At 45.9% G+C, this 27,481-nt stretch overlaps 1 protein-coding gene across 1 annotated transcript in view; it reads left to right on the top strand.

Moving 5' to 3' along the window:
• NEDD4L (NEDD4 like E3 ubiquitin protein ligase) overlaps positions 1-27,481 on the top strand; it is a 338,877-nt gene that overhangs the window by 26,352 nt on the left and 285,044 nt on the right. Inside the window, exon 1 of the mRNA XM_089895250.1 lies at positions 1-11,193. This exon is cut by the window's left edge and continues 26,352 nt beyond it. Coding sequence (XP_089751376.1) covers positions 11,080-11,193 — 114 coding nt within the window. The 5' untranslated portion in view covers positions 1-11,079. The remainder of the gene's footprint in view (positions 11,194-27,481) is intronic.

Below are 27,481 nucleotides of genomic sequence, written 5' to 3' on the forward strand. Positions count from 1 at the left end.
ACTGTGGCTCAGTGGGAAAGTTACCTGTCTGTTTTTTGTGGTCAGGAGTTTTTATAAATCGAGAAGCCCACAAATACGTGAGACGGAAGGTGGTGTACTTTAGGCCCAAGCCAGACTGGCCTGGTGCTAGTAATTGGAGTTGTGTAAACTGCAGTGAAGGGGGAAGAGCTGGTGGCTGGTGTCACAGGAAGAGCAAACCCCTAACTTTTATTCCTAACGTATAATAGGACACCTTCCTTTCTGACACTGGGCACAGTAAGGGATGAAAGACTTCAGCAGCCTGTGAAGAGCTCTGCCTCAGGCTTGGGACCATTAATCAGAACAAGTAAAATAAAATTAGGCAAGGTAGTCAGGTTTGTTTTATTTTAATGGAATAATAAGATATAAAACAAGAGATAGCAGGGCCACAGAGCGGGGAAAGCGCTGGTGGACTTTTTCTTAATCCTGTTTGAGGTTTGGCTCCATTTTCTTGAGCTTCTTTGCTTACCTTTGGCGAACTCCATAGTGGGTAAAGTGAGACGGCAAGATAAAGCCTGTGTCCTTCCACCAAGAGAGGAGTTGGACTCATTCTTTCTTTACATCTTTTTTTTTCTTAATTTAATTTTTTTGTGACCTTTTTGTTTATTTAATTTATTTTTTTTTACATCTTTATTGGAGTATAATTGCTTTACAATGGTGTGTTAGTTTCTGCTCTATAACAAAGCGAATCAACCATACATATACACATGTTCCCATATCTCTTCCCTCTTGCGTCTCCCTCCCTCCCACCCTCCCTATCCCACGCCTCCAGGCGGTCACAAAGCACCGAGCTGATCTCCCTGTGCTATGCGGCTGCTTCCCACTAGCTATCCACCTTACGTTTGGTAGTGTATATATGTCCATGCCACTCTCTCACTTTGTCACAGCTTACCCTTCCCCCTCCCCATATCCTCAAGTCCATTCTCGAGTAGGTCTGTGTCTTTATTCCTGTCTTACCCCTAGGTTCTTCATGACATTTTTTCCCTTAAATTGCATATATATGTGTTAGCATACGGTATTTGTCTTTCCCTTTCTGATTTACTTCACTCTGTATGACAGACTCTAGGTCTATCCACCTCTTTACATCTTTATTGGAGTATAATTGCTCTGCAATGGTGTGTTAGTTGCTGCTGTGTAACAAAGTGAATCAGCTACATATACATATATCCCCGTATCTCCTCCCTCTTGCGTCTCCCTGCCACCCTCCCTCTCCCGCCCCTCCAGGCGGTCACTAAGCACCGAGCTGGTCTCCCCGTGCGACGCAGTGGACTCACTCTTTATTTCAGTGGTTTTCAAATCCGGATCGTAAGAAGTGCTCCAGTCCCCACCCACCCCCCGCCAACATTTTATTATGAAAAACTTCAAGCCTATGGAAAAGTTGAAAGAATGTTCAGTGAACATCCATTTACCCACCACCTAGAATCTACAATTAATATTTCGCTGTACTTACTTTGTCATCTTTATCCCCTCTCTCCATCTTACTTTTACATGGGTTTCAGAGTACACAGCAGACATCAGTACACTTCAGTCCTACACGTTGAATGTGAACATCATTAGGTACAGTTTAATATTTGCTTACGGATCACTTCCGGGAATTTTTTTCAAGATTAAATTCCCAAGCGCCATCATAGAGTTTCTGATGTAGAAGGGTGGGGGAGAGCCCAGGACCCTCTGCTTTGAAAAGCCCCCGGGCTTGGGGTCCTCTGCTCCAGGGAGAGGTTGGTAGGGGTCTTCTTCACAACGTCTTATTTGACTCCGTAGAGAATGGCTTTCCTGGCTCTCGATAAAGATGCGTTTCTAGTATTGCTCTGGCTACTTATCTACATTTTACTGGTCTTTGGGAAAACAAAATGTAAAAACAGAAAGAGGGCTTAAAAAAGGAGGCGAGAGAGCTTTTCTTGAGGTGAGAATGGCGGGATCAGTTGGGAGACAGGGCTTGCGCTGGCCCTGCCAAAGAGGAGGAATATGAAGGTTAAAAGGGAGTTTGGCGGGCTTCCCTGGTGGCGCAGTGGTTGAGAGTCCGCCTGCCGATGCAGGGGACACGGGTTCGTGCCCCGGTCCGGGAAGATCCCGCATGCCGCAAAGTGGCTGGGCCCGTGAGCCATGGCCGCTGAACCTGCGCGTCCGGAGCCTGTGCTCTGCAAAGGGAGAGGCCACAACAGTGAGAGGCCTGCGTACCGCAAAAAAAAAAAAGGAAGTTTGGGTCAGCCCATTCATTCCTTGTTGGGTTCGTTTCAGGGACCTGGGGCAACATGGTGGGAATAAAAAGGCAGCTGGATTGGGTGAAACTGGACTTAGTCTCTGGATGGGTCTGTTCACTTCACCACTTCATGTCTACTGTTGAGGAAAAATAACACCTTATATGACAGTGGTGGATTAGATGAGACCATGAATGGGAGAGTGTTGATAAAGTTTCCTGTGCAGCCCCAAATGCTAGGACTTGTTACTTCTGGGTGGAAGAAGCAGTTGGGGCTGAGTGTGGCAATGTGCTAAGACTCCTATACCTTCAAGTTGTGTGTAAGGTGTGCATGCCTAACTCAAGACAGATAACCTGCCGGTTGTGCTGCAAGGAACGCTGATGAAGTCTTCTCCATGGGAATGCTGGCTCGGCTTTGGGGTTTAATTACAACGTATCTTTGGGCAAATTACTGAGTGTCTCCCATCTTAACTTCCTTAATTTCTTCATGTCTGAAGTGGAGGTACTTGGATGATCTTAAAGATCCAGTCATCTTTAGCATTCTCTGCTGTTGAATTCTAGAAGGAAGGCTTATGGGAATGGGATGACAGTAACGAGTGGTAAGCGTGGTAATAGATAGGAGGGTGCATACCCTTTCTCATTTATTTAACAAACAGCGATCACTGTGTTCCAGGTCCTGTCCTCAGGACCTGACCTCATTTTTAGTTTTTGAAACACCCTATAAAGATAGGTACTACTGTTATCCCCATTATGTAGATTAGGAAACTGAGGCTCAGAGAAGTTTGTGATATGTTCCTAATCACAGCTGGGAAGTGGCAGACCTTGATGGCATGCAGGCAGTCTGCCTCTGGGATCTAACCAGCTGGCCAGCTCCCCTGCCTGAGGGCTTGAGAAGGCTGCAAGGGAGTCCCGGGGGGCTGTGGAGTAGGGGGGGCACTTGCGAGCTTCAGGCATGAGGGTGTGTGTTGTAGAATTGAGGAGTCGTTTTGCTCTGGGTGGGGTTATGGAAGTTATTTTTCTGTTTTAAACTGCTGGGGTTGCAAGTGTTTAAATACTGAGAGGATGGGTCAGGGGAGAGGGCGCAGGGGCAATGAGGTGGTCCCTGGGAAAGCTGGGGGGCTGGGATCTGGTGCTTGCGGAGAAGGATTCATTTGGATGGGGAGTTCACCTGGACACCCGGCTCCAGCAGGTGCACAGCTGTTTCAAAGGAGCAGTAGTTGACTCAAGTTTCAGAGTTCTGGAAAAAAACTTCAGGTTTGACTTCATAATCCTTGAGGTTTTTGGTTCTCACGCTTTGGATACACTGAAGCGGGTGGGTTTGATATGGAGAGTAAAGTGGGATTATTTCTGTTAGCTGGCCCTATTCCCTTTTTGGTCTAGACAGGTGAGAAGCTGTTCGTTAGTGCAAGCCACCTCATGGATGACTTATGGAAGAAATAACTGTTACGGGGAAAGCATCTGTTGCTCTAGAGAGCAGAGCCAGGCAAGGGGGACCAGGGGGATGTTCCTCATTACTGTACCTGCTGCTTATTTGGAAAGTATCCCCACGTGTTTGTGCAAGTAGCCACACTTGGATGCTATAAATACAGAACTTCCTTCACCTATGTTGGTGTTATGTCCCAATAAACCCGTTGTAAGTCGAAAATATCCTTAAGTCGAAAATGCATTTAATACACCTACTGAAATGAACATCATAGCTTGGCCTCGCCCACCTTAAACGTGCTCAGAATGCTTCCGGTAGCTTACAGTTGGACAGGATCATCTAACACAAAGCCTATTTTATGATGAAGTGTTGACTATCTCACGTAACTTGTTGAATACGGTATTGAAAGTGAAGAGCAGAATGGTCGTCTGGATATAGAACGGTTGGAAGTGTACCGGCTGTTTACCCTCGTGATGGTGGGGCTGGCTGGGAGCATCACGAGAGGATCGTACCGCACATCGCTGGGCCGGGGAAAGATCAAAATTCAAAATCCGAGGTACGGTTCCTACTGAAGGCTTATCACTTTGGCACCATTGTAAAGTTGAAAAATTGTATTGAGTTGAACCATTGTAAGTTGGGGGACCATCTGTAGAGAGGGTTTCTGTTTGTTTTTTTTTAACCATCAAGTATAAGCAAACAAGAAAGAAAGAAAAAGAAAAGAAGAAAACAGTCATTTACTAGATGACAGAGGGAGCATGGGCGCTGGGGAGGTGCCTCAGGCTACCTGGCCTGTGTGAGATGAGACAGAAAGTTCTGCTGGTGGCTGGCCAGCCCTGTTGGTGGAGATCAGGGTCAGCTGCTCTTTTCTCAGTCCCCACCCGACCTCTGCCAGGAAGAGAGAGCAACAGTCCCCTAGAGCAGTCAGCCTCTCAAGCTTTTAAGGGAAAAAAAGAAAAAAAGCTGCTTTGGGGATGGGGAGAGGTAGGGGTGGGTTGAGGGCAGCCCTTGTCGGAGAAATGTCAGCAACCAGACTCCGAAGCATGAGAACTCCAGGGATAAAAAATTGTCTGGGCCTTTCAGCTCCTGTATGATAATAGCACCATGGCATTGTCCTTTGCTGTTGGCCATGAATTAAAAGCTTGCGGTGTTTTAGCTACAATGCAAGTTAAATCCACAGTTGTGGACTAGCTTCGGAAACTCATTTATGTTTGGGGAGATGGATTCCAAGTTTCAAATAACTGGCTTCCACATGAAATTCTGGAGCTCAGTCCGTGTTTTAAAGCAGGAGATTTACTGTTATTTTGTACAAAAGGACATCTGAACACATGTGGAATGACCTGAGTGCAAACAAAATAAAATACGTATATTAAGTCGTTGTACCTTCCTCTGCCCTGATGTGAACTACAAGCGTTGTTAATTTTCCTGTTCCCTCCCTCACCTCTGAACCTGTGTGGTACAGGTTCAGAAGTACCTACCTTAATTATTAGAGAAATAATTAAGTGTTGGCCAACTCTGCTGCACTTCCTGCTTTTCCCAGGCAATTTCTCTCTAGCATATGTGTTTTGCATAGAGTTCAAATTGCCCATTTCCCCAGTGATCTAATAATCTCAGCTTGTATTTGACAGGCTGTTTATATTTTTGAGTGAAATAATGCATCTCTTTCACTTGAGAAAGGAATGGTACAGAAAGTGATTGCAACCCAGGACTAAAAATGCAACATGAAGTCTATCCGGGTTTTGCAAACCGGTTTTAGCTTTAGCTCGGGATGTGTACTGTATCTGTGATTTATTGATTTCCTTCCTTATCTTGGTATCATACATTCCATTATTCTTTCTTGTTTGTGTATATCTGGCTTTTCTTACTTTTTGGTCATTTTTGCTCTGTTACTCGGTGACATCTTTTGGGGACATACGACTTTTCCAAGAGTTGGGACTGCAAATTGATCTTTAAATCTTTATAATTTTACACATTGTAAGATATCAGGTGGTGTTTTCATGGAGGGGGAGTTTGGAACCTGGATTTTTTTGCCCATGTCTAAAAGCACTTAACGTCATGACAGAAACAGTCAGAGTTGCATGTCACAGAAGAGTGTTATAATTTTTCAAGGTTAAGAATTGGTGTATAACGCATTTATTAAGCGTTTATAATAAGTGTCTATTAGGTATATGTAGTAATTATTTAGGAGTTTACGCAAAGGATGTGGGAAATGTAATGATTTAATTTGAGATGATTCCTGCCCTTAAGGAGCATACCTTAAACATTTTTGGATGTTTTTTTATTTTGAAATATAATATGTGGAAAAGTGCATGAAGCAAAAATACCCAGCTCTGGTGAGCCACAGTGATCCCCTGTGTCCAGTGCCCGCCTCCCATCAATGCTCCTCCCCTTGACTCCTTTGCTTCTAAGCTTTCAGATTTAAGTAGAAACTCCAATTCTTAAACATGCTGATGTTTTAAGGGGTATGTGTTCATAGCTGCAAGTGTGGAGGAGAAAGAAAAAAAGCCTTAAGTAACCCAACCAGAGCCATCTGATGTTATTTTTTTTAATGCTTCTAGTAGTTTTCTAATATTCTTTTATACAGTGAGATGGTACCCCTGATGGATTTTTTACACTGCCTTTTTAATTTATACAATAAACATTTCCTTTTTTAAAAAAATAAGGTTTAGTAAACATTTTTTAAAAAATATTTATTTGGCTGCGTCATGTCTTAGTTGTGGCATGTGGGGTCTTTCGTTGTGGCGTGCGAGCTTCTCTCTAGTTGTGGCGTGCAAGCTCCAGAACACGCGGGCTCCATAGTTGCAGCATGCGAGCTCTCTAGTTGTGGTGTGCGGGCTCTAGAGCATGAAGGCTTAGCTGCCCTGTAGCATGTGGGATCTTAGTTCTCTGACCAGGGATTGAACCCGGGTCCCCTGCATTGGAAGGCAGATCCTTAACCACTGGACCACCAGAGAAGTCCCAGTACACATTATTATAAATGATTATAAAGTATTCCATTATATAGATGTTCTCTTATTACTTGTCTGTTGCATATTCTTGGACTGTTTTTCCCTCATGTGTCCCATGTTACGAATAGGCTGTGGGAAGCAATTTTATTCATCATGATCTTTCCTTTTAAATTTACAACTGTTTTCTCTTAACGAGTCAAAGAGCATATACATTTTTAGGAGGAACGTAAATTCTAAGTCAGAAGTTAAGTAGTAGCATGCAATAGATTGAGATTTATAAGGGAAGAGAGGGTATCTGTTTTGCCAATTGAGGATGTAGATTTACCTTGGTGCCTTAATATAGTAGATGCTCAATGAATGTTTATTGACTGAATGAATGAACATAAAAAGGCAGCGCTCATAAAGGGTCTGGTTAGTGGTATGTACAGGAAGTGCTGCAGTGGTTCATAATAATTAAGATAATAGCTAATGCTGGTTGTGTAACAGTTTGATTGAAGCAGTTTACATGGTGTCCCAGGGGGTTTGGGGAGTGAGGGGAATCCACATCTAATGCTCACACTCTGGGAAGAAAGTTAAGACTTTAAAATTAGGTGGGCTTAAAGAATGGAAACAACTCAAATGTCCATCCACTGATGAATGGGTAAACAAAAATGTGGTATATCCATCCAATAGAATATTATTCAGCAATAAAAAGGAATGAAGTACTGTTACTTGTCATAGCATAGATGGACCTTAAAAACATGCTATATTATATTATTCTCTTTATATGAGGTGCCTGGAATAGATGCATCCATAGAGACAGGAAGTGGATTAATGGTTGCTTAGGGCTAGGGGGAGAGGGAAATGGGTATGGTTTTTCTTTTTCTTTTTTTTCAGGTGGTGACAAAATTTGATGGTTATCTTGGTTGCATAATTCTGTGAATCTATTAAAATCCACTGAATTGGGCTTCCCTGGTGGCGCAGTGGTTGAGAGTCCGCCTGCCGATGCAGGGGACACGGGTTCGTGCCCCGGTCCGGGAAGATCCCACATGCATCTGAGCGGCTGGGCCCGTGAGCCATGGAGCCTGCGCGTCCGGAGCCTGTGCTCCGCAATGGGAGAGGCCGCAACAGTGAGAGGCCCGCGTACCACACACACACACAAAAAATCCACTGAATTGTACAATTCAACCCATAACAGTGGTTACCAGTTTGAGATGAGGAACCCAGGTGAATGGAGATGCAGGCATGGGCCATTTGAGCTGGCAAATCTTTCTGGAGCCAAAGATTGACAGCAGTGGGAAGTGTGCATGGAAATGGGGGCTCGGCCAGTTATGGAGGGCTGTGTGTGGCAGTCAGCAGCGTGGATGCACTTGGTCCTCCAGGCAGTGAGGGGGTCCTTGGGGTCAGCTGAGGGTGATGGAGTAAAAGCATCTTCCAGAAAGTTAATCTGGGCTGCTTTGAAGGTGTGCTGCAGAGGGAGGAGGCTGGAAGGAGGGGGGTGAGTGTGCAGGATGGTGAGGCAAACACGGGGAAAGTACAGGGATTGGAGGCCTTGCACAGGCAAAGTGCAGAACTGAAAAGTCTGAGATGACTTCAGAGTTTTGAACCTTGATCCTTATAAGAGCGGTAATGTGAAATAGGGAAATTAGGTAAATGAAAATACAGGTCCTGCCGTTGGTTAAGTTTTGTAATATGTTATCGATACTCTAGTATGTTGTTTTAGTCAAAGTAAAAGTGTATAACAGCTCGCATAGCTTTCTTCCAAGCTGAATCTTCGCAACCAATCTTTTTTCCCTATTGAAAAAAGGAATCTTTTATTCTACGCTAATTAGCCACAGATTCTCCTACAGGAGTTTTCAGGAACCGGACTCTAGTGGTTGGATGGAGACAAGTGTATTTGATAATCCTTTGCATTAGTTCATGTTGTATCATTCAGCAGGGTTTACAATTGGTTCCTTGGCAAGGGATGGTTGAGATTCCTACTGACTAATTATGATTTGGGGTTTTACCTTGTTGATAACTATCCGAACGTGAGGGTGTACTCCTTGGTTTGGGTAAATTTTGCTTGTACATATTGAGGTTTGGGCTATTGAATTTCCTATGTATTTTATTTTGGCCTTTAATCCTTTAAAACATTTGACTCTGACTTTATTGAGCACTGTAAAATATTCACCATCCAGACCCTTGTAAGGACAAGACCCTTGGCAGAAACCCTTGAATGGACAACTCTCTACCTAATTTAAAGCTCCCTGAGATGCAGAACAGTCTGTGAAATAAACTAACTGCTGGGTCAGGAGGGAGAAAATAAGATGTGATTTTAGTATTTTTGCTTGTAGCTGCGAAAAAGAACTTTGGAAGGATTCCCAAGAAACCTAGCTATAGAGGTGCCTATGGTGCTTTGTGTGTGTTGTGGGAAGGCAGTGGAGAATGGGGGGCGGGGCTGGCAGGAGGGAGTCAGGGTGAGGGGATGCTTTTACAGTGTATCATCTGAGGTGTTTTTTTGAGTTACGTGAAGGTATTACAGTTGTCCCTTGGTATCCTCGGGATTGATTCCAGGACCCCAGCAGATACCAAAGTTTGTGAGTGCTCAAGTCTCTTATATAAAATGGCATAGTATTTGCATATAAACTACGCACATCCTCCCATATACTCTGAATCATCTCCAGATTACTTATAATAACCAGTACAATGTAAATGCCGTGTAAACAGTTGTAAATACAATGTAAACAGTAAAACTTTCTGGAATTTTTTGGGGATATTTTTAATCCACGGTTAGTTGAACCTGTGAATGTGGAACCTGCGCACAGGGCCAGTTGTACTCATTTAGGAAAGCAATTTCACTTTCTAAGAATGTTAGGGAAAAACTCTTGTCCTTGGTTTTTTAGTCTTTTTTTTACCCCTTGTTCTGCCATATCATATAGGACAGATTGTCACACGCTTGATATATTTTAAGTATAACCAGACTGGCTAACTTGACTTTTCCCTACTTTTTTCTAATCAAAAAGCATTTTTAAATCCAAAAGAATTAGAGGAATAACCTTTACTCCATGTTTTGGGGAAAAAGTATATTATTAATTATATTAGTTACCTAATGCTGAGTAACCTCAAAATTTAATCACTTATTTAAAATTAAAAATTTAAAACAATTATTATGTCATCGTCATCCTTCCTTTTCTATGAAAGTTAGCCTTTGTTTCTAGCTGAATAAATTTCTCAGCCAGCTCCTTGCCAAAAGAATTTTATTCTGTACTGTCTCTGTGCCTTTCAGTCCAAGCTGTTGATGTTGCTGCGAACATCATTCTTTTAAAAATGTTGCGAATGTCCTATGAATCTTATTGGGGGTTCACTTTATTAGATGAAAGTCGCATCCCCAGATCTCCTCAAGATAAGTAGTTTCCTTCATTGGGCTTGTGCTGAGTCTACGGAGGGACCACACCCTTACTTCGTAGAAGCCTGTTTGTTGGTCTGAATGGTTCTGAGGCAATGCCTTGGAGTTTTTCTGAGTTCTTAACGCAGTCTTTATAGGTGGCACCTTCAACACTCTGCCTGGACATTTCCTTAGGTCAGGCAGGCAGCCCTCCCTGAACGCGATCCCTTACAGCCTCCTGAAAGACCGTGAGAGTTCTACTGAGCTTTATCAGAAAGCTTCAGCCGTGTCCTTTGCGTCCTTCCAGCTTCTCCCCACTGCCAGCTTTCAAAGCGACTCACACATTTGGGGTTTTTATTACGGCAGCACACCAGTTGCTGGAGTATAAGTGAATCCAAAACTCAGTGGCTTAAAACAGAGAACATTATTTTTCAGTTTCTGCAGGTCAGGGATCCTAGAGCAGCTCAGGTGGGTGATGATGGCTCAGGGTCTCTCCTGAGGTTGTCGTCAATATATTGGCCTGGGCTGGAGTCCTCTGAAGGTTTGAATGGGGCCGGAGGACCTGCTGCCCGGCTGTGTCACGTATGTGCCTGGCGAGTTACTGCTTGTTGACAGGAAGCCAGTTTCTTGCCATGTGGACCTTCGTCATGGGACTGCTTGAACATCTTCACGGCATGGCAGTCACCTTTCCTCAGAACTTGGTTCAAAAGACAGGTGAGGGACTTCCCTGGTGGCGCAGTGGTTAGGAATCTGCCTGCCAGTGCAGGGGACACGGGTTCGATCCCTGGTCTGGGAAGATCCCACATGCCACCGAGCAACAGCCCGTGTGCCACAACTACTGAGCCTGCGCTCTAGAGCCCGTGAACCACAATTACTGAAGCCCGCGTGCCACAACTACTGAAGCCTGTGCTCTAGAGCCCACGAACCACAACTACTGAGCCCATGTGCCACAACGAATGAAGCCTGCGCACCACAACGAAGAGTAGCCCCGCTCACCACAACTAGAGAAAGCCCGCGCGCAGCAACGAAAACCCAACGCAGCCATAAATGAATAAATAGGTAGATAGATAGATAAATAAAAATAAATTTATTAAAAAAAAAAGATGTGGGTAAAAGGTGAGATGACGGGGGCTGAAGTCAGGGCGGCTCCATGCCTTGCCGCCAGCACAGCATCTTCCTTTCCGGTTTGAGACACCTTAGTCCGGAGACCAGCTGGAGGGTGTCGGCAACACGGGAGGAAAACGTGTGGACACGCCAGCTAAAGGTATTACACGGGAGATGGATGGTGGGAACGCGGGTCACAGATGATTCAGATCTACCGGGAGTTGAGAGGTTGGGGTGGAGGGAATTGTGTGCAGGATGCAGGAAAGATTGCTGAGCATCTCTTATTTGGAATCTGGAGGTAGAAGTGGGTCTGGTGGGGCACCACGTGCCAAGGCCTAGGGCACATGAGGGGCGTAGCAGAGATCACAGTGCTAAGCAGGGCAGGTAGACAGCAGCAGGCAGGAGGATTCTGATGGGACCGACACGGGGAACAGGAAGGAGGTGCTGCACACAGCACTGCCCCAGACGTCATGGAGAGGAGGAGACAAGTAGAAGGGAAAATTCGGGATCCAGAAGAGCTTGTGGTTTGTTTAGCAGCCTAAAAGCAATAGCATTTTACGTAGGTGCAGTGCAAAGCGTCAACATTTCAATTTATGTGGAATTTAAGAGTTCGCAGATTTTAAAAAGTCCTCTCCCTGGTACTAAAGGGAAAAAGATCCATGCATTCCCTGTTTTGAGTGGAGTTTCAGCAACGTGTTGGACTGATTCTGTTTTAAGATACACAGTCAGGGATTCATATTATGAGTGTTGCTTAGGCAAGAGGCCATCTCAGTGAAACAGAGACGGTCGTATGTAGGTTCCTTCATAGGCTGCGAGCTCTTGGGAACGTGAATTTTGCCGAAGATGGTGATTTTTAAATTTCACAGTCTCTAGCCTGGTGCTTTCACGTAGGAGTTTTTCAAGAAGTATGCGTTCCGCAGCGATCTTGAGTAATAGCAAGCTGTTTGGTAAGAAATGCATAAGGCATGGTGGTAAGCACTTCCAATCTCTCATAGTTGGTTAGTAATAGCATTTCATAATGGTCCTTGTCCCTTAGACTAACTGGTATTGCAGCTTAGCAGGTTTTTCTTGAAAAGCAGGAATAACAAAATAGTTATCTCTAGGCTGGGTGGAAAAAAAAAAACAAACCACCCCACCCAGAATGAAGCTGGGTACAGTCAAGTTGCTACAGCCTGCATATGTTCATTTTCTGTGGTGAGTATCTTGAGGAAACAGCCACATAAAGATGTGTGACACAGTTGGTGGCCCCGCCCTCCTTTGACCCGTGCTTTCCTGTTGTCTGATGGTATAACACAGAGGTCAAAGGTTGTACAACTTTTTCTGGGGGAGAATTCTCACATCCACTCTCCAAACATAGCAAACACTGACGCACCAAGGGAATGGTCCGCGTTTTGTAGAAGAGTGACATAGCAGGTCCGAAGTAGGTTCAGATTGGAGGAATCATACTGTACATTTTAAATGGGAGCCATTCTTTAAAACTTGCCGCCGACCTCAACCTCGTATGATATTAGCGGGGGATTTGCAGTCCCCACCCAGGGCGCTTCCAGAACAGTTGAGGCAGGACTGTAGCAAGGTTTCTTGAAGACTGACCGCCTTCTCTCCTCACTCCTCTGCGCTGCTGTGCGGCCGGCCTCCCTGTCCACTTCTTGTAGAGTAAAGGTTCGGTTCCCTGGCGCAGCTTGCAAAGCCCTTCTCACCTGCAGGGCAGCCTCACCTGGCCGCCCTGGCACTACCAGCCTGCTGCTGCTTCTGTATTACCTGGTGCTCTTATGCCCCTGATGTGCTCTGGCCGTGTCCTCTGCCTGGAGCACACCTGTTCGTCCCTTGCGTCTCGACCGATTGCACTCCAGGGCCCATCTTGCTGTCCCCTTCTCCACGCGTTCCACCCCTGCAGAGCTGACTTTCATCTTTGCGAGTGGATCACATGGCAGAGGGCCAGACTGGATACATGGCGGGACTTGGGAGGGCCCTGGAAACCAGGCAGCTGGGGGTGCAGGGGTGAAGGCAGACCCTGCACCTTTGAAGCTAGCTTAGTGACACGTGGGAAACGTGTAGGCTTGTAGGACAGCTCTGTTGCCTCCACCTCTTCCACGAACACCTAGGAAGAACATCTGAAAGAAAACTGCAAAGAGCGAATTTGCCTGTTCACGGCCTGGAGTTTAGAAACAAAGGCTTGGTGATGTTTTTAAATTTAGGCATCACTGGGGCTTTCCTGACTGCTGGGTTGATAGGTTAGAAGGATCTAGGTATGTCCTTAAGATTTTAGATTATCCATTGATTGCATATATACATAGACTTTAACATTTTTCTAGCTGTGTTGCAAGTTAAGCTGTAGTTTAGGAGGTTATCCTTATTTTGTTCCTTGTTCTTTTCCTTCCTCCTAACGTGATGTTGCTGATCTGAGGTCTTCGTCCCCGAGGGGCTGGTTGTCCACTGGTGTTTATTGAGCTGTGAGCTGTGCTTGGCTCCCAGGGCTGTGGATCTGGGTGAAGAGGGCCACGATTACTCAGCAGATTGGTACTGGGGGTGTGGCTGCTGGGTGCTTGCTCAGAAAGGGAGAAAGGGCATGGGTACTGGCTGGTCCTGAAGGAGTGCGCCCTTAGGGGATGAAATTTAACAGCTGCCCCTCTCCTCTGCCAGCACTGCCCACCCACTCACTCTTCCCCTCTGACACCAGTTCACTCCCACACTCACTGACTTATTTGCTCTCACTCTCTGGTTGCTTCACCCTTTGTCTTGCATGTCTGTTCTCACAGAGCCCAAGGCAATCTGGGGCCTGCGCTGTCCAGGAAAGAGGGAGGCTCTGTCCCTTAAGGCAGGATTGTATTTGAAAGGGGAAAAGATAGAGGGCAGGGTGGGGATGGGGGAATTAATCCCAGGCAGCAAGTGTAGCACAGACACGGGTGTGAAGGCCAGAAAGTACCAGGATCCCACAAGAGGATGGTGCATACTTGGATGTGCCCCTCGGGGGAGGGGGGCAGTGGGGGTGAGGTGAGGTCTGGACAGGTGGGCGGGACTAGATTGCAGATCCCCCCTCCCCCATCCCCCTGAGCTCAGTCTGGCCTGAAGGGGCAGAAGGGGCAGCCTGGGGGGGGGGGATCTGGCAGGAGGACTGCCAGTGCCGCTGCCTCCCAGAATCACATGGCCTCCTCACCCATGGGTACTGAGACTGTAGGGCTGGAAATCCTCAGTTAGGGTTTGAATGTCTCTGTGGGTTCCCTGTGATAATTTCCATATTTTCTTCTATTTCTCATCGGGGACGTTTTCTAGTATTTTTATTTGAGCATAAAACAAGGTATGCCCATACACTTTAAATTCTGTCAGAGAGCTTTGACTTGTAGGATTAGAGTTTTAGGCCTTAGGTTTTGGGAATGCCAAGTGTTTACCTTTTGGGGCTGCTTTTACTGGGAAGAGCTTGCCTCTTCCCAATGGGAACTCCTTGGTAAAACCTACTGTTAGTGTGCAAGTCTTTTTATTTAGGTTGTTTTCATCTCTACGGGGGTACTTTATAGTCAGTAGCTATGGGAGGATTATTTTTGAATGCTGAATCACCTTTTCAGGGTGATTTGGTGACAAAAGTCATTCTGTGGCTGGCCTTACCTGAAACTCACTGCCCTGGCTTTTGTGTGAATCTAAATTTCACATTGTGACTAGTTTTGTTTAAAACAAGGAGCATCTGTGCATTCAGAAACCAGCTCTGCGCTTCCACTTGCTGTCATGAGTTTCTCCTTTACTAGTGGAACAATACGATCGGTTTGTCCTGAGGCCTGTCAGTCATGGAATGTGGTGTGTCCAAACTTAAACTCTTTGCAGCCTTGCAAAATTATTATCAGTGTGGGAAATTGGCATGTGGAAGAACAGCAGGTGGCATTTAGAAGCTTGGGAGTTTTTCTTCTCTATGGATTTCACATCAGCCATTTAAGGCTCTAATCTTCAGAGCACTAAGGTCAGTGCTTCGTAAAATTACAGATCAAACTGTGGCATCTCAAATGGCAACCCATTTAGAAATCTTCCTTAAATTACCAGGGGAAAGAAAAGAAAGAAAAAATGGTAATGAATGAATGATGACTGTTTTGTTTCCAAGACTTAGGACGGAGCCCTCCAGCTCTGTGGCTTTTTATTCTGATGTGAAGGTAATGAGACCATTGTAACTTACTGTCAGGCATGACATGTTAGTGCCAGCTCTGTGCTAAGTGCTGTTTAGAACACGGAGCTGCCGAGTCCTCGGCCAGACCACCGTCTGCAGTCTGCAAGTAGGCTGTGGAGGCAGAGGCCATTCCAAGTAGGAGAAGCCTTCTGTTCCCGCAGGGAGTAAAGGGAGAACCCCAAATAGACAGGTGTGTAGTTGAATGGATACAGCGCCAGGCCAAGTGCCCTGCTTTTCATGCGCAAAGCATGTCAGAGACATGAGGTCAGAGCCCCGAGTTGCATCCTCAGCGCAGTAGCAGGAATCCTCGGTTCTTTATCTGCTTGGAGTGAGTCAGGGCGTGTGTGACATGCTATCTAAAGTTTAAAGTTAGTTGAGCCCCAGGACCTTCACTTCTGAATAGCACACACCGGAATCAGATCTACAGATGGCAACAGGAAGAGAGGAGTGGTCTCAAGATACTGACCTGGGGTGCCGTCTGCCGGAGGAGGGTGACAGGTGTTAATGTTACTGTGTCCAAGCTCATACTGCTCGCCACACGACAGGCCAGTAAATCGAGAGACAAGTTGTTGGGGCAAAAGGAATAGTGACTTTATTCGGAAGGCCCGCAGACTGAGAAGATGGTGGACTAGTGTCACAAAGAACCATCTTACCCCAGATAGAATTCAGGCTTCTTTTATACTAAAAGGGGAGGGGGTGTGGTTGGTTGGTGCAGACTTCTTGGAGTCGGCATCCTTTGTTCTTGCGTCGGTCCACCTAGGTCACGTCAGGATGTTCCTGTAAACCTCCAAGGAGACTAATGTTATTCTCTGTTCTGCAACTTTTTATCTCTCTATGAATGGAAAAGTGTTATATCTTTAAAGGTCAGAGCCTTGAGAATGTGGTACCTTGTATCTTTCAGGATATAGGCAACGTTCTTGACTCTAAGCAAAAGCAGAAGAATCCAAAGGTTAACGTTAGATCCAATATGGAGTCAGATTTGTTCTTCCCTATTACATTAAGATAGGACAGTAGCAGAGAGAGGCTTTTCTCCCCCTTAGTTTTATGCAGAAAATGGTCATGGAATGATGGGGAGGAATCTGGCAAATGGCAGGATGCAGGGCCCCAGGAAGGGGAGAGTTCAGGTGTCAGGGCAGGGCCAAGCAGGGGAGGACTGAACTGAGCTGCAGAGAGAATTCTGTCCCGGGCTGAGCAGTGGTTTTGCAAAGGTGGCCCGTGGGAGGGCCGGCAGCAGGGGACAGTCGTGGGGGTCAGGCAGTGTCGCCCCCTCCTGCAGGTTTGGGAAGGGGCAACCACACACTGGGCACTCCCGGAACGGCAGATGTCACCCTGGTAACTCCTTTCAGGCCCCATGTTGCCTGTGAGGCTCAGACTCCTGCATCTAGAAGGGTCTGTAAGGCCCTCCTGGAGCCTCACCCCCACCTCTGGTCCCCTCTTCAGGTCCTGTTTCCCGTCATTTTCTAAACACATTCAGCCTCCAGGCGTTGATCACGGAGTGCTGTGAATGCAAATACAGAGGCATCGTCCTGAGTGTTTAGAAGCAGGGACCCCTGCAGCCCCCCACCATCAGGGTTCCAGTCCTGGCTATGCCACTTGCCAACTGTGTGTGTGTGTGCGGGGGGGCGGGGTTCCTCTCTGTGCCTCAGTTTCCTCATCTGTAAAATAGGAATAGTAACAGTGCCTATCTTATAGGGATATTGAGCTGTATAGGTGTTAGTTGCTGCTGTATCATCACCATCAGCATCATCACCAAGCTCACACATTTCCCCAAAAAGAAATGAGTAATACCCTTTATTCTAGATTCCCTGTCTTAGTCTGTTTAGGCTGCCGTAACAAAAATACCGTAGAATTGGGTGGCTTATCACAGAAATTTCTCACAGCTCTGGAGGCTGGGAAGTCCGAGATCAGGGTCCTGGCAGACTCAGGGTCTGGTGGGGGCCAGCTTCCTGGTTCATGGATCACTGTCTTGCTTTGTCCTCACATGGAGCAAGGGAGCTCTCTGGGATCACATTTATAAAGGCACTAATCGCATTCCTGAGAGCTCCACCCTCGTGATCTAATCACCCACCAAAGGCCCACTTCCAAATACATGGGGAATTGGGATTTAACCTGAATTTTGGGGGTAAACAAACAGTCAGTGCCCTTCCCTGTGGAGGCACAGAGGGCACTAGAGTCAGAAGACGATGATTCACAGCTGTCACTATGTACTTATTAGGCTTGAAGACTTATCAAGATACATTCCTGAGCCTCAGTTTCCCCATGTGTAAAAGAGGGATCGTGACACCCTACCCATCTCACAGGGATTTGTTAGCAAATGCCAAGCCACAGGGTAAGTACGTGTTCTCAGCAAGCGCCAGGTCCCTATCACTATTCTTTTTTTTTTTTTTTTTTTTTGGTACGCGGGCCTCTCACTGTTGTGGCCTCTCCCCTTGCGGAGCACAGGCTCTGGACGCGCAGGCTCAGCGGCCATGGCTCACGGGCCCAGCCGCTCCGCGGCATGTGGCATCCTCCCGGACCGGGGCATGAACCCGTGTCCCCTGCATCAGCAGGCGGCCTCTCAACCACTGCGCCACCAGGGAAGCCCCCTATCGCTATTCTTATTATGAGTTTACTTTCCAGCAAGTGTTATAGTTTTCCGGATCTGTTTTCCGATTCCAGATCGGGACCCGTGGAGTCAGGTAAACTTACTTGCAGATATCTGAATCGGGGACTGTATTTGACTATCTGGGACCTATTTCTGTCCAGGTTCCGGTATTTTGACTTCATTATACCCCAGCAGCTCGTAAGGAGGCTTCCTTGAGGCTAGCCCTTGTGTCGTCTTTGTCATCTTTATTTCCCTGGTGGCTCCTAGCACATGCCTTACTCATGGTAGGCATTCGGCAGATGTTCTTGAATGCATTTAGTATTAAGTAATAATAAATGTTCAGCTATATTTTATGGAAAAACAAATGCTTGGATTCACATGTACGTAAGAGACATCTGTTGACTGTCTGCTGTGTACCAGCCAGCAACTTGCTTCTTGTAATGTTATTCTCTGCTACAAAGGAATTGTGATATTCCAGGTCACCAAGTGACATTTCAGGACAATTACTCGTTAAAGGAAATGTAAATTTACGCATTAAACAGCGCCACTGAATTGCACAACACCAGGAGGCACTATCCACGTCATAATCGGGAGCCCTGCTTCACTGGTTTCTTGGTACATAGAAAGAGTTGGAGGATCCGGCGTGGGCGTTTGCAGTAGACCCGAAGAGGTGTCAGGTGGCCCTTCAGGGTTTTGAGACTGAGGAATGGTTTGAACAGTTACATTAGTCGCCACACACAACGGAGAAGAGCTCTTCAAGGACACCCAGCCTCAAGTCAGAGAGATAATATTCCACTTCTGTTGCTTGATACTCTGCCTGCTATAGAAAATAACCTGAGACAGCTTATAATAAAAGTGCAGCCCCCATAAAATGAGAATGATTAACAGAACCAGGAAGGAAAGGATAGGAAATGGATTTCAGGAAGCTCTGAGTCTCCTGGCAGCCAGAACGAAGAGGGCTCTTGCTGGGGTGATGCCTTCTCGGTTGAAGGAAGGAAGGGCCCCATGCCCTGCTGGCAGCTGTGGGTTCGTGGGAATAGATGCTGGAGTGTTGTACCAGCCTGCCGCTGGAGCATCTGGCTGGGGTTGGGTGGAGAGGGGCACATCCTTGCCCGGTAGAGTCATGAAGGCCCCTTAGCATCCGGTTGATCCTGAAGTTCCTCTTGGAAAGTTGAGGACTATGATGTTAGACTGTGGCTCCCTGAAGCCAGTTCTTCTGGAGGCCAGAGCAGTGAGTGAGCGTGAGTTACCTGCATCTGCTTGTGAGGGGTAATTGGTGGAAAAGGGACTCTCCCCAGGTGACACTGGTGCTTCAGTGCACAGACCTGGAAGGGCAGATCGTGTGCTCTTTCCACACCAGCACGTTATCCTAAACCCAGCTTTTACCGGTGGGACAAACACAGTCTTTGGGAACCCCTCCCACCCTGGGGACACTGCCCAGTACGCCAGTCCTCAGTACCTCCCTGCGCAGGCCCCCTGAGGCTTGGCTAAAATACTACAGATTGCTCCACTGGGGGGGATTCTGACTCTTGCGTAAACCATATTTTCTGGTGGGAGTAAACCATATTGATGGTGGGAAAGGCCTAAAAAAACTTTTTTTTTTTTTTTGGCTTACTTTTCTTTTGCTTTCTTTTTTCTTTCTTTCTTCCCCCAGAACCACCAAACCACCTTTATTTATTTAACTTATTTTTTATTGAAGTATAGTTGAATTACAGTGTTGTGTTAATTACTGCTGTCCAGCAGAGTGACTCAGTTATACATGCATAAACCTTCTTTTTCATATTCTTTTCCATTATGGTTTATCACAGGTTACTGAATATAGTTCCCTGTGCCATACAGTCAGACGTTGTTGTTTACCCATTGTATATATATCAGTTTGCATCTGTTAGTCCCAGACTCCCAATCCAAAAGTACTTTGGCTTTACTTTTCTCATGAAACCTGAGAAAAGACCTTCCTCTTACCCACCTCACTGATAATAGGAGTTAATGGAAATGGATGTTAGTGTACGACATTCCTTTTAGGGTGTTTTTTAAAAAAAAGAAAAAATTGCTTTTAGATCTAAGGCGTTTTTCTATAGCTTTAAAAAATAACAGCAGGGAATGCACATCTTATTCTTTTAGATGAAATGTCAGTTTTCATCATGATAGAGCCAATCAGGAAAGGAAAATGATTAAGGAGAAAGACTTAGGTAACTGGAGCCAAACACTTCTGGTTATAAAAGGGGGTGGGCGTGGCTTCTGGGCATGTCGAGTGTGGCCCAGCTGTGTTTCTCCCAGGCCATGTCCTCCTTAGGGTCTGTGAATGGCTGAACTCAGAGCAAGTCTTTTGCAATCTGCGCCTTCTGAATACAGGTTTTGTTCTGTTGGCTTAATTTGCATTTGGTGTCTGGAGTGCCTGGTCATGGAAAGAGCTGATGCTTTGTTTTGGGTAATGAGGGCTGAGGTTTCAAATCAGTGTTTCTAGGTTTACCCAAGTGTTAAGTGTCATTTAAGTAACAAGCCACTGTGTTGCTCATCGAACTGAGGTCCTGCGGGCCTCCATGTGCAAATCAGATTTTTTGTGTATCTCCAAGTCAGTAGCTAACAGAATGACATCATGAAAGAGAGAGCTACATTCAAAATTCTGTTCCTCTTATATGCATTTTTATCCCAGGACAGATGCCTTTTTAAACTTCTTCAGATGCTTGGTTCTGTCCTTGTCAGTTATTTTGTAGCAAGTGTCAAAGTAAAACCAGGAGAAAGGGAGGAGCTAGTGTGGAAGACTGTTTTTTTTCTGTTTAATTTGGTGCTTCTTGGAAAGTGCGTGAAATATTCATGATGAAGTGAATGGGGGTTTTATTTTAAATTAGTGTAGCAGCAAACGGTTAGCCCACGTACTGAGCTGCTGGTGTTGATCTGGCCGCCAGGAAGCTTGACGACCGCGAAGAGCCTATGTGTTGTGTTCCTGGGTTGGCTGGTTGGTGGGTTATATAGTGATTTAACGCTAAGCCCAATTTTATCCTCTTTTTTTTTTTGCGCTACGCGGGCCTCTCACTGTTGTGGCCTCTCCCGCTGCGGAGCACAGGCTCCGGACGCGCAGGCTCAGCGGCCATGGCTCATGGGCCCAGCCGCTCTGCGGCATGTGGGATCCTCCCGGACCGGGGCACGAACCCGCGTCTCCTGCATCGACAGGCGGACTCTCAACCACTGCACCACCAGGGAAGCCCCAGTTTTATCCTTTTCTGTTTTTCTTTTCCTAAACGGTGTTTTCCAAGCTCTCAATAATTCATTATGAAGTAAAGCTGGGCGTATGGTTTCCTTTCTCCTCCAGCTCCGCCTCTCCCCCCCATCACTGCACCACCTGGATAACGTTCCCCTTGTGTCAGAGGCAGTACCCATACCAAGGGGAGGGTTAAGCACTTGGAGTACTGAGCCCACGTGTATACAGAGGCATGGGTTCTATGAAGTCTAACTTAAAAAAAAAATGCCACTATTGTAATAGCTCACTGACCTGAAACTTATCGTTTTGTAACCTGAAAATTTTGGACCCTGCAAATATGTGACAAAAATTCTGTACTGTAAATAGTATGCATTTTTAGAGAGTTCTTGCTCAGGGCCCTCTCTTAGGCCCAATTCTGAGGTCATTTTGTTTTCCTTCTAAAAACATGTACTGTAAAATAGAATAGGTCATACACAGATATAATCCTGAAAGTTTGATCCTATGGTAGGTGCTGTTCCAAGCTGCGCGGCCTTTGTTCCCAGGCTCAAAACCAGCTTGTGATCTCTTGTCTGAGATCGCAGGGAATGAGAAAGGTTGAAGATGCTCTTCGTGAGGGTAGGGCTCGGCTGGCTTGTCACGCACTGTAGTCAGTGGGCGCTCAATGACTGTGGGTCCAGAACCAACTGAATGGAATGGAGAGGAACTGCATCTTGTATATTTATTTCTCCATGAAGCAACAGTGGCACTGACTTCTTGCAGAGCTACTCATCCTCGGACTGTTTACTATGTATGATATGAGTTATGCATAAATGTGTGTCTATATGTTTATATTACTGTATGCCCACATGTATAGACATTCCTTACTTTGCCCAGTTCTGATGGTGCAGCAGTTTCAGTTACCATGCATTAAATAATACCAGTCCCTTAACACAATTCAAATTTCAGTTCTCCCAGTGTGTTAACCTGTGAGTAATCGTATAAAGTACACACACTTTAGTACCCGTGCTTCAGTTCACAAATTGCTACGTAAATAACAGATGCACCTCACGATCAGTGACCAGTCACACCATTTCTTTCAGTCTCTCGGTGATCAGTCGTTGCACACGTCACTCAGTTCACGCACAGACAGCAAAGCGTGTATTTGGGTTGCAGACTTGTCCTCCTGTGCTAAACCAGTGTGACATTTTACAGAAATGTCCAAAATTGAGAGGGAATTGGCCGAAAAGATCAAAGTGCGGCAAAGGAGTTAAAAATGATAACGCTGGAAGTGAAATTCAGAGTGGAGTAACTGCTTAAGGGGCACAGGGTTTCCTTTTGGAGTGATGAAAATGTTTCAAAACTAGATAGCAGTTGTGCTTGCACAACACTGTGAATGTACTCAAAGCCTCTGAGTTGTTCACTTCAGAACGTTTAACTTGGGCCTCCCTGGTGGCGCAGGGGTTACAAATCCGCCTGCCAATGCAGGGGGCACGGGTTCGAGCCCTGCTCCGGGAAGATCCCACATGCCGCAGAGCGACTAAGCCCGTGTGCCACAGCTACTGAGCCTGTGCGCCACAACTACTGATTCCCGCGTGCCTAGAGCCCGTGCTCCACAACAAGAGAAGCCACCGCAATGAGAAGCCCGCGCACCACGATGAGGAGGAACTCCCGCTCGCCGCAACCAGAGAAAAGCCCGCGCGCAGCAACGAGGACCCAACGCAGCCAAAAATTAAAAAAAAAGTTTAATTTTATGTTATATGAATTCAGTTAAAAAATACAGTTGTCCCTCTGTATCTATGGGGGATTTGTACCCGGACCTGTGAGGATACCAGAAGACTGCCATGCTCAAGTCCCTTGTATAGAATGGCATAATATCTGCATATATAGCCTCCATACATCTTCCCATATACTTTAAATCATCTCTAGATCACTTATAAAGCCTAACACAGTGTAAATGCTATGGAAATTGTTGCCATTGCACCGCACATTCAAGTTGTGCGTTTTGGAACCTTCTGGAATTTTTTCCCTCCCAAATAAATGTTTTCAATCTGTGGTTGGCTGAATCCAAGGCTGTTGAACCCACAGATGTAGAGGCCCAACTGTATGACGTTTGGCCAAGGCGTAGAAAAGATGCTTTGCTTTGTGTTGTCAATTATGCTTCAAGAAGCTGTGGCACTTTTAAACTACTCGTGATATGTTTGTAACAAAGAAGTAAAACACTTCAATTCTCAATGTTTCTAATGTTTTCAATGGCAGGAGTTTTACTAGCTTTTGGATCGTAAAACTGTTTCCCTAGTTCTCAGGGTACACTGTGGATCAGTGTACTTTATTTATTTTGTATTTTTTTACTTAATTTTTTTAAAGAAGATAGAATTTATTAGAGGGAAGGGTCACTGCCAGAACAGCGGGCTGACTTCCTAGTAGGCTGGGAGAGTCGAGCCCGAACATGTGCTAATGATCAGTTTTTATAGCCAGAAAACAACAGAGGAACGGTCTGAGGTGAAAATTTCGTTTACTGATTGGTCGAGGCACATATACCTTCTTTCTGTAGGGTGGGAGTGGGACAGGGCAGATGCCTTTCCTTATTTGGGACAGGTCCCGTTGCCCAGGTGGGCGTCGCCCAGGTGGGCTCAGGAATTTCGTGACCATTGCAACGTGGTGGGGAGGGGATTAAGAGTCCGGTAGGGGGTGTAACCCTGAAACTTTTCCAGGCAGGGGCGTCCTTTGTCCTTGAAGCACCATTGTCCTTGGAGCACCACATTCCCCCCTCTCTTTATTTATAGGGCCAATTCCTTGGCCCTATTGGATACCCTGCTCATATCTACCTAACTGCCTATTCCCTCTCGGGCATTCGGGAGCCCCTTTTGTGAGTGCAAAAGATTTCCCTGTGTACATTGTAACCTGACTGAGATTTTATGTTTTGACAAAAATAAGGTTATGGAACAATTGCAGTTTTTTCCATTGATAAGATAACCTTGCAAGGTTTCAGTTTGCATGGTCATTTTTTTTTTAAGATGGTCTTTGTTTGTTTGTTTGTTTATTTTTGGCTGTGTTGGGTCTTTGTTGCTGTGCGTGGGCTTTCTCTAGTTGTGGCGAGTGGGAGCTACTCTTCGTTGTGATGCTCAGGTTTCTCATTGCGGTGGCTTCTCTTGTTGCAGAGCACGGACTCTAGGCGCGCGGGCTTCAGGCAGCCCGTGGGCTCAGTAGTTGTGGCGCACAGGCTTAGTTGCTCCACGCCATGTGGGATCTTCCCGGACCAGGGCTCGAACCTGTGTCCCCTGCATTGGCAGGTGGATTCTTAACAACTGCGCCACCAGGGAAGTCCCTGCACGGTCATTTTTATGGTCTTGTACTACTATACAAATTGAGGGCTCCCTGTACACCTAACTTACCATATGCACACGTGATAATTGATGTGCATATCCATGACAGCACATCGTGGCTCTAATAACCACTCACTCTGCTTGTGAGGATTCTGAGATGTGTCTTCTACAGCAGAAAGGTGTGCTGGGCTTGTCAGAAAAAAAGCAGAGAAAGATAGAGGTGGGATAGTAACAGGTAAGTGGGCTGACCCTCATCTCCTTCTAGGACAGGGAAGGTAAAGTTCAGCAGACATTAGGAACTGGTGAAAAGTCCTGGCTTACAAGGTGTGGGCAAACATCACAGCTGCCCAGGGGGCGCCTGGTAGCAGCTGTGTGGCCAGCAGCTGGAAGAAACAGTGGCCCTGGGTGTGTCTTGGCTTCAGGAAATCTGGTGGCAAAGAGAGCACGGGCTGAGATGCCTGATGCCCAGAAATGCCACAACGGACCATGTTGACACTGGTTAGCATTCATTCACTGGATGTGTTGCTTTTGAGGATCCCTCTGCCATCTCATTCTGCTTCCCCCGCGTTGCAATACAGGCTATGCTTGTGTTACGATTCAGTTTGCATGTGACCTTCCCCAGCAGACTGAGACTTTTGAGGGTAGGGAAGTGTGTCTTTTTCTTTCTTGAGGCTTCTGGGCCTGGCAGTGCATAGTAGCAGCTTAATAAATATTGTTCATGAATGTAACATAAAATCAAGATTGCAATCTAAGTCTTTTAAATTAACAAAGGAGTTTGTTTGTTTGTTTTGCTTAGCGATCACTGGTATTGTTTTCTGGCCAGAGCTGTTTTTTTTTTTTTCTGGGCCATGTGTTTATTTTTTCGCTCCTGTTTCCTATTTATATTGTGAAAATGGTTAAGAAAATAGGTGGTATTGGCCCTGGGCTCGTGTCACAGGTTACTGTGATACTGTGAAGCCGATTCCAGCTTAGTTTATTAACTACACATGACAGCCCAAACCCTCTCACTACATCTTAGTTTTAATAGACTAAATTGAATGACTCTAGGTTTTTTTTTGGTCAATTTCTCGTGTATTTTCAAATGGTGCTTTTGAATGAAATACAAAAGGCAACTCATGAGAAATTGTCTGGTGTGGATCATAGTCTTTGACGTTGACTGACTTTGCTTGTAAAGCAACTTTTTGCATTTTCCCGGGGTCAGCCTTCCAGAGCAGTTAGGTAACAGAAATGTCTTGAGAAAAGAAAGCACTAGAATGCCCAGCAATTGATGGCTGCCTCAGCTAGCAGCGAAGCAAAGGCCGTGTTGCCCTGTAGAGAGCACCATCCTCAGGCTGGCTATGGATGCGTCCAGTGGGAGGGGAGGCCTGCCTTTTCTCAGAGGGCTGGTCCAGGTATCAGGTGAGGCTCACGGGAACAATGTCGGGATGTGGTGAGGTCCCTGCTGCAGTGGTGGCCTAGGATCCTGAGATGCTGTCCGGATCACCTTTCTCACCGAGAGCTCGTGTCTAGAACTGTGGATGAAATTTATATGGGGTTGTGGAAGTTCCTTTGTATTCCCTCTTAAGTCTTGCATCTTCAACTCCAGATCAGGTTTTTAAAATCCTAGTGGAAGCTTCATTTAGGTATTTAAGATAATTTTGAATCTGCCACTCTGTGGGGCGATTACCACAAAACCCCCTAAGAGCTGCTGCTCTTGGGGAGTTTACAGGCTCCCAGTTGTTTAGTCTCCTGAGTGCCAAGCGCTGTGGATTCAAGAAGGAGTTAGACGCAGACCCCGTGCTCTGGGTGGATGAGTCTGGGCCAGTGGTCACAAGCCCAGTCCTGGAGTCAGGCTGCCTGGCTAGGGGGCCCGTTTTTACTTCTCACATGTGACTTTGGGCAAATCATCTGTAAAATAGGCTAATGAAGGACTCATGTCAGGGTTGTTATGAGGATTAAATAAGTTTTTAAATTTGAAATATAGTTGATATACAATAATATATGTTACAGGTGTACAATATAGTGATTCACAATTTTTAAAGGTTATATTCCGTTTCTAGTTGTTATAAGATATTTGCTGTATGCCCCGTGTTGTACAGTATATCCTTGTAGCTTATTCTGTACCTAATGGCTTATACCTCTTAATCGCCTCCCCCCTCCCTCCTCCCACTGGTCGCCACTAGTTCTCCGTGTCTGCGGAGGATTAAGTAATTTAATGTATGGAAATTGTTGAGAGCGGTGCCTGGCAGATGGTAGGTTTTTTTAAAACCACAATTATTATTATAGAAATATAGTGCATTGACATTTCTGGTCCCATTTAATCCTCAAAACAATCACGCACAGCAGGTGGTTCTATTGCCTGTTTTTTTGTTGAGAATCTCCACCCCTTGGCCCAAGTCACAGTGTTTGAAAGGGGATCTGAACTTGTCCCCTAAATCCTTCCCTCTCTGTTTCTTGACTGACACAGCAGGAGAATGATAAGGAAAAGTATTATTCTGTTTGTGCTGCCATGACAGGGTGCTACAGATTGGGTGGCTTACACAACAGGCACTTGTTTTCCCACAATTCCGGAGGCTGGAAGTCCAAGGTCAAGGTGTCAGCAGGGTTGATTTCTTCTCTGGCCTCTCTCCTTGGCTTATAGATGGCTGTCTTCTTGCTGTGTCTTCACATGGTCTTTTCTTCGTGCAAATTTGCTGTGTCCAAATTTCCTCTTACAAGGACGCCAGTCATGTTGGATCTCAGGGCCTACTCTGATGACATCATTTTAACACAGTTACCTCTTTCAAGACCCTCTGTCCAAATACAGTCTTCTTCTGAGGTACTGGAAGTTAGGATTTCAACCTGTGAATTTTCAGGAGATGCAGTGCAGCCCATAACAGGAAATGATTAGTAATCAAAACCAGAAGAATTGAACACCTGGATATTAAGAATCGATGTGAAGGCAGAGTCAGGGAGCAGTGGGGCTGACGGAGGCAGCGTTTTGATTTCCGACATGGTTTTCAAAGGAGTTGGTCACGGACAAAGAGGAAAGGACTCTGTGTGATGAGAGGAGCAACCCCAGGATACGGTGATCTGGGATCTGCAGGCCAGTCAGTTGTGGGATCAGCAGACGCATTAAGTGGTTCAAGCTTGGTGCATTAGAAGAGGTACTGAGTAGCTGACTGTGGGTGATAAACCGCAGCCTGAGACCCAGTGTTTTGTCTTGAAAGGCATTGGAGTCATTCATTGAGCAAATCT

The sequence above is a fragment of the Delphinapterus leucas genome, chromosome 14, assembly GCF_059928025.1.
Source record: "Delphinapterus leucas isolate spDelLeu-1000000601 "Yukka" chromosome 14, BTC_Dleu_Yukka2, whole genome shotgun sequence".
Lineage (NCBI taxonomy): Eukaryota > Metazoa > Chordata > Mammalia > Artiodactyla > Monodontidae > Delphinapterus > Delphinapterus leucas.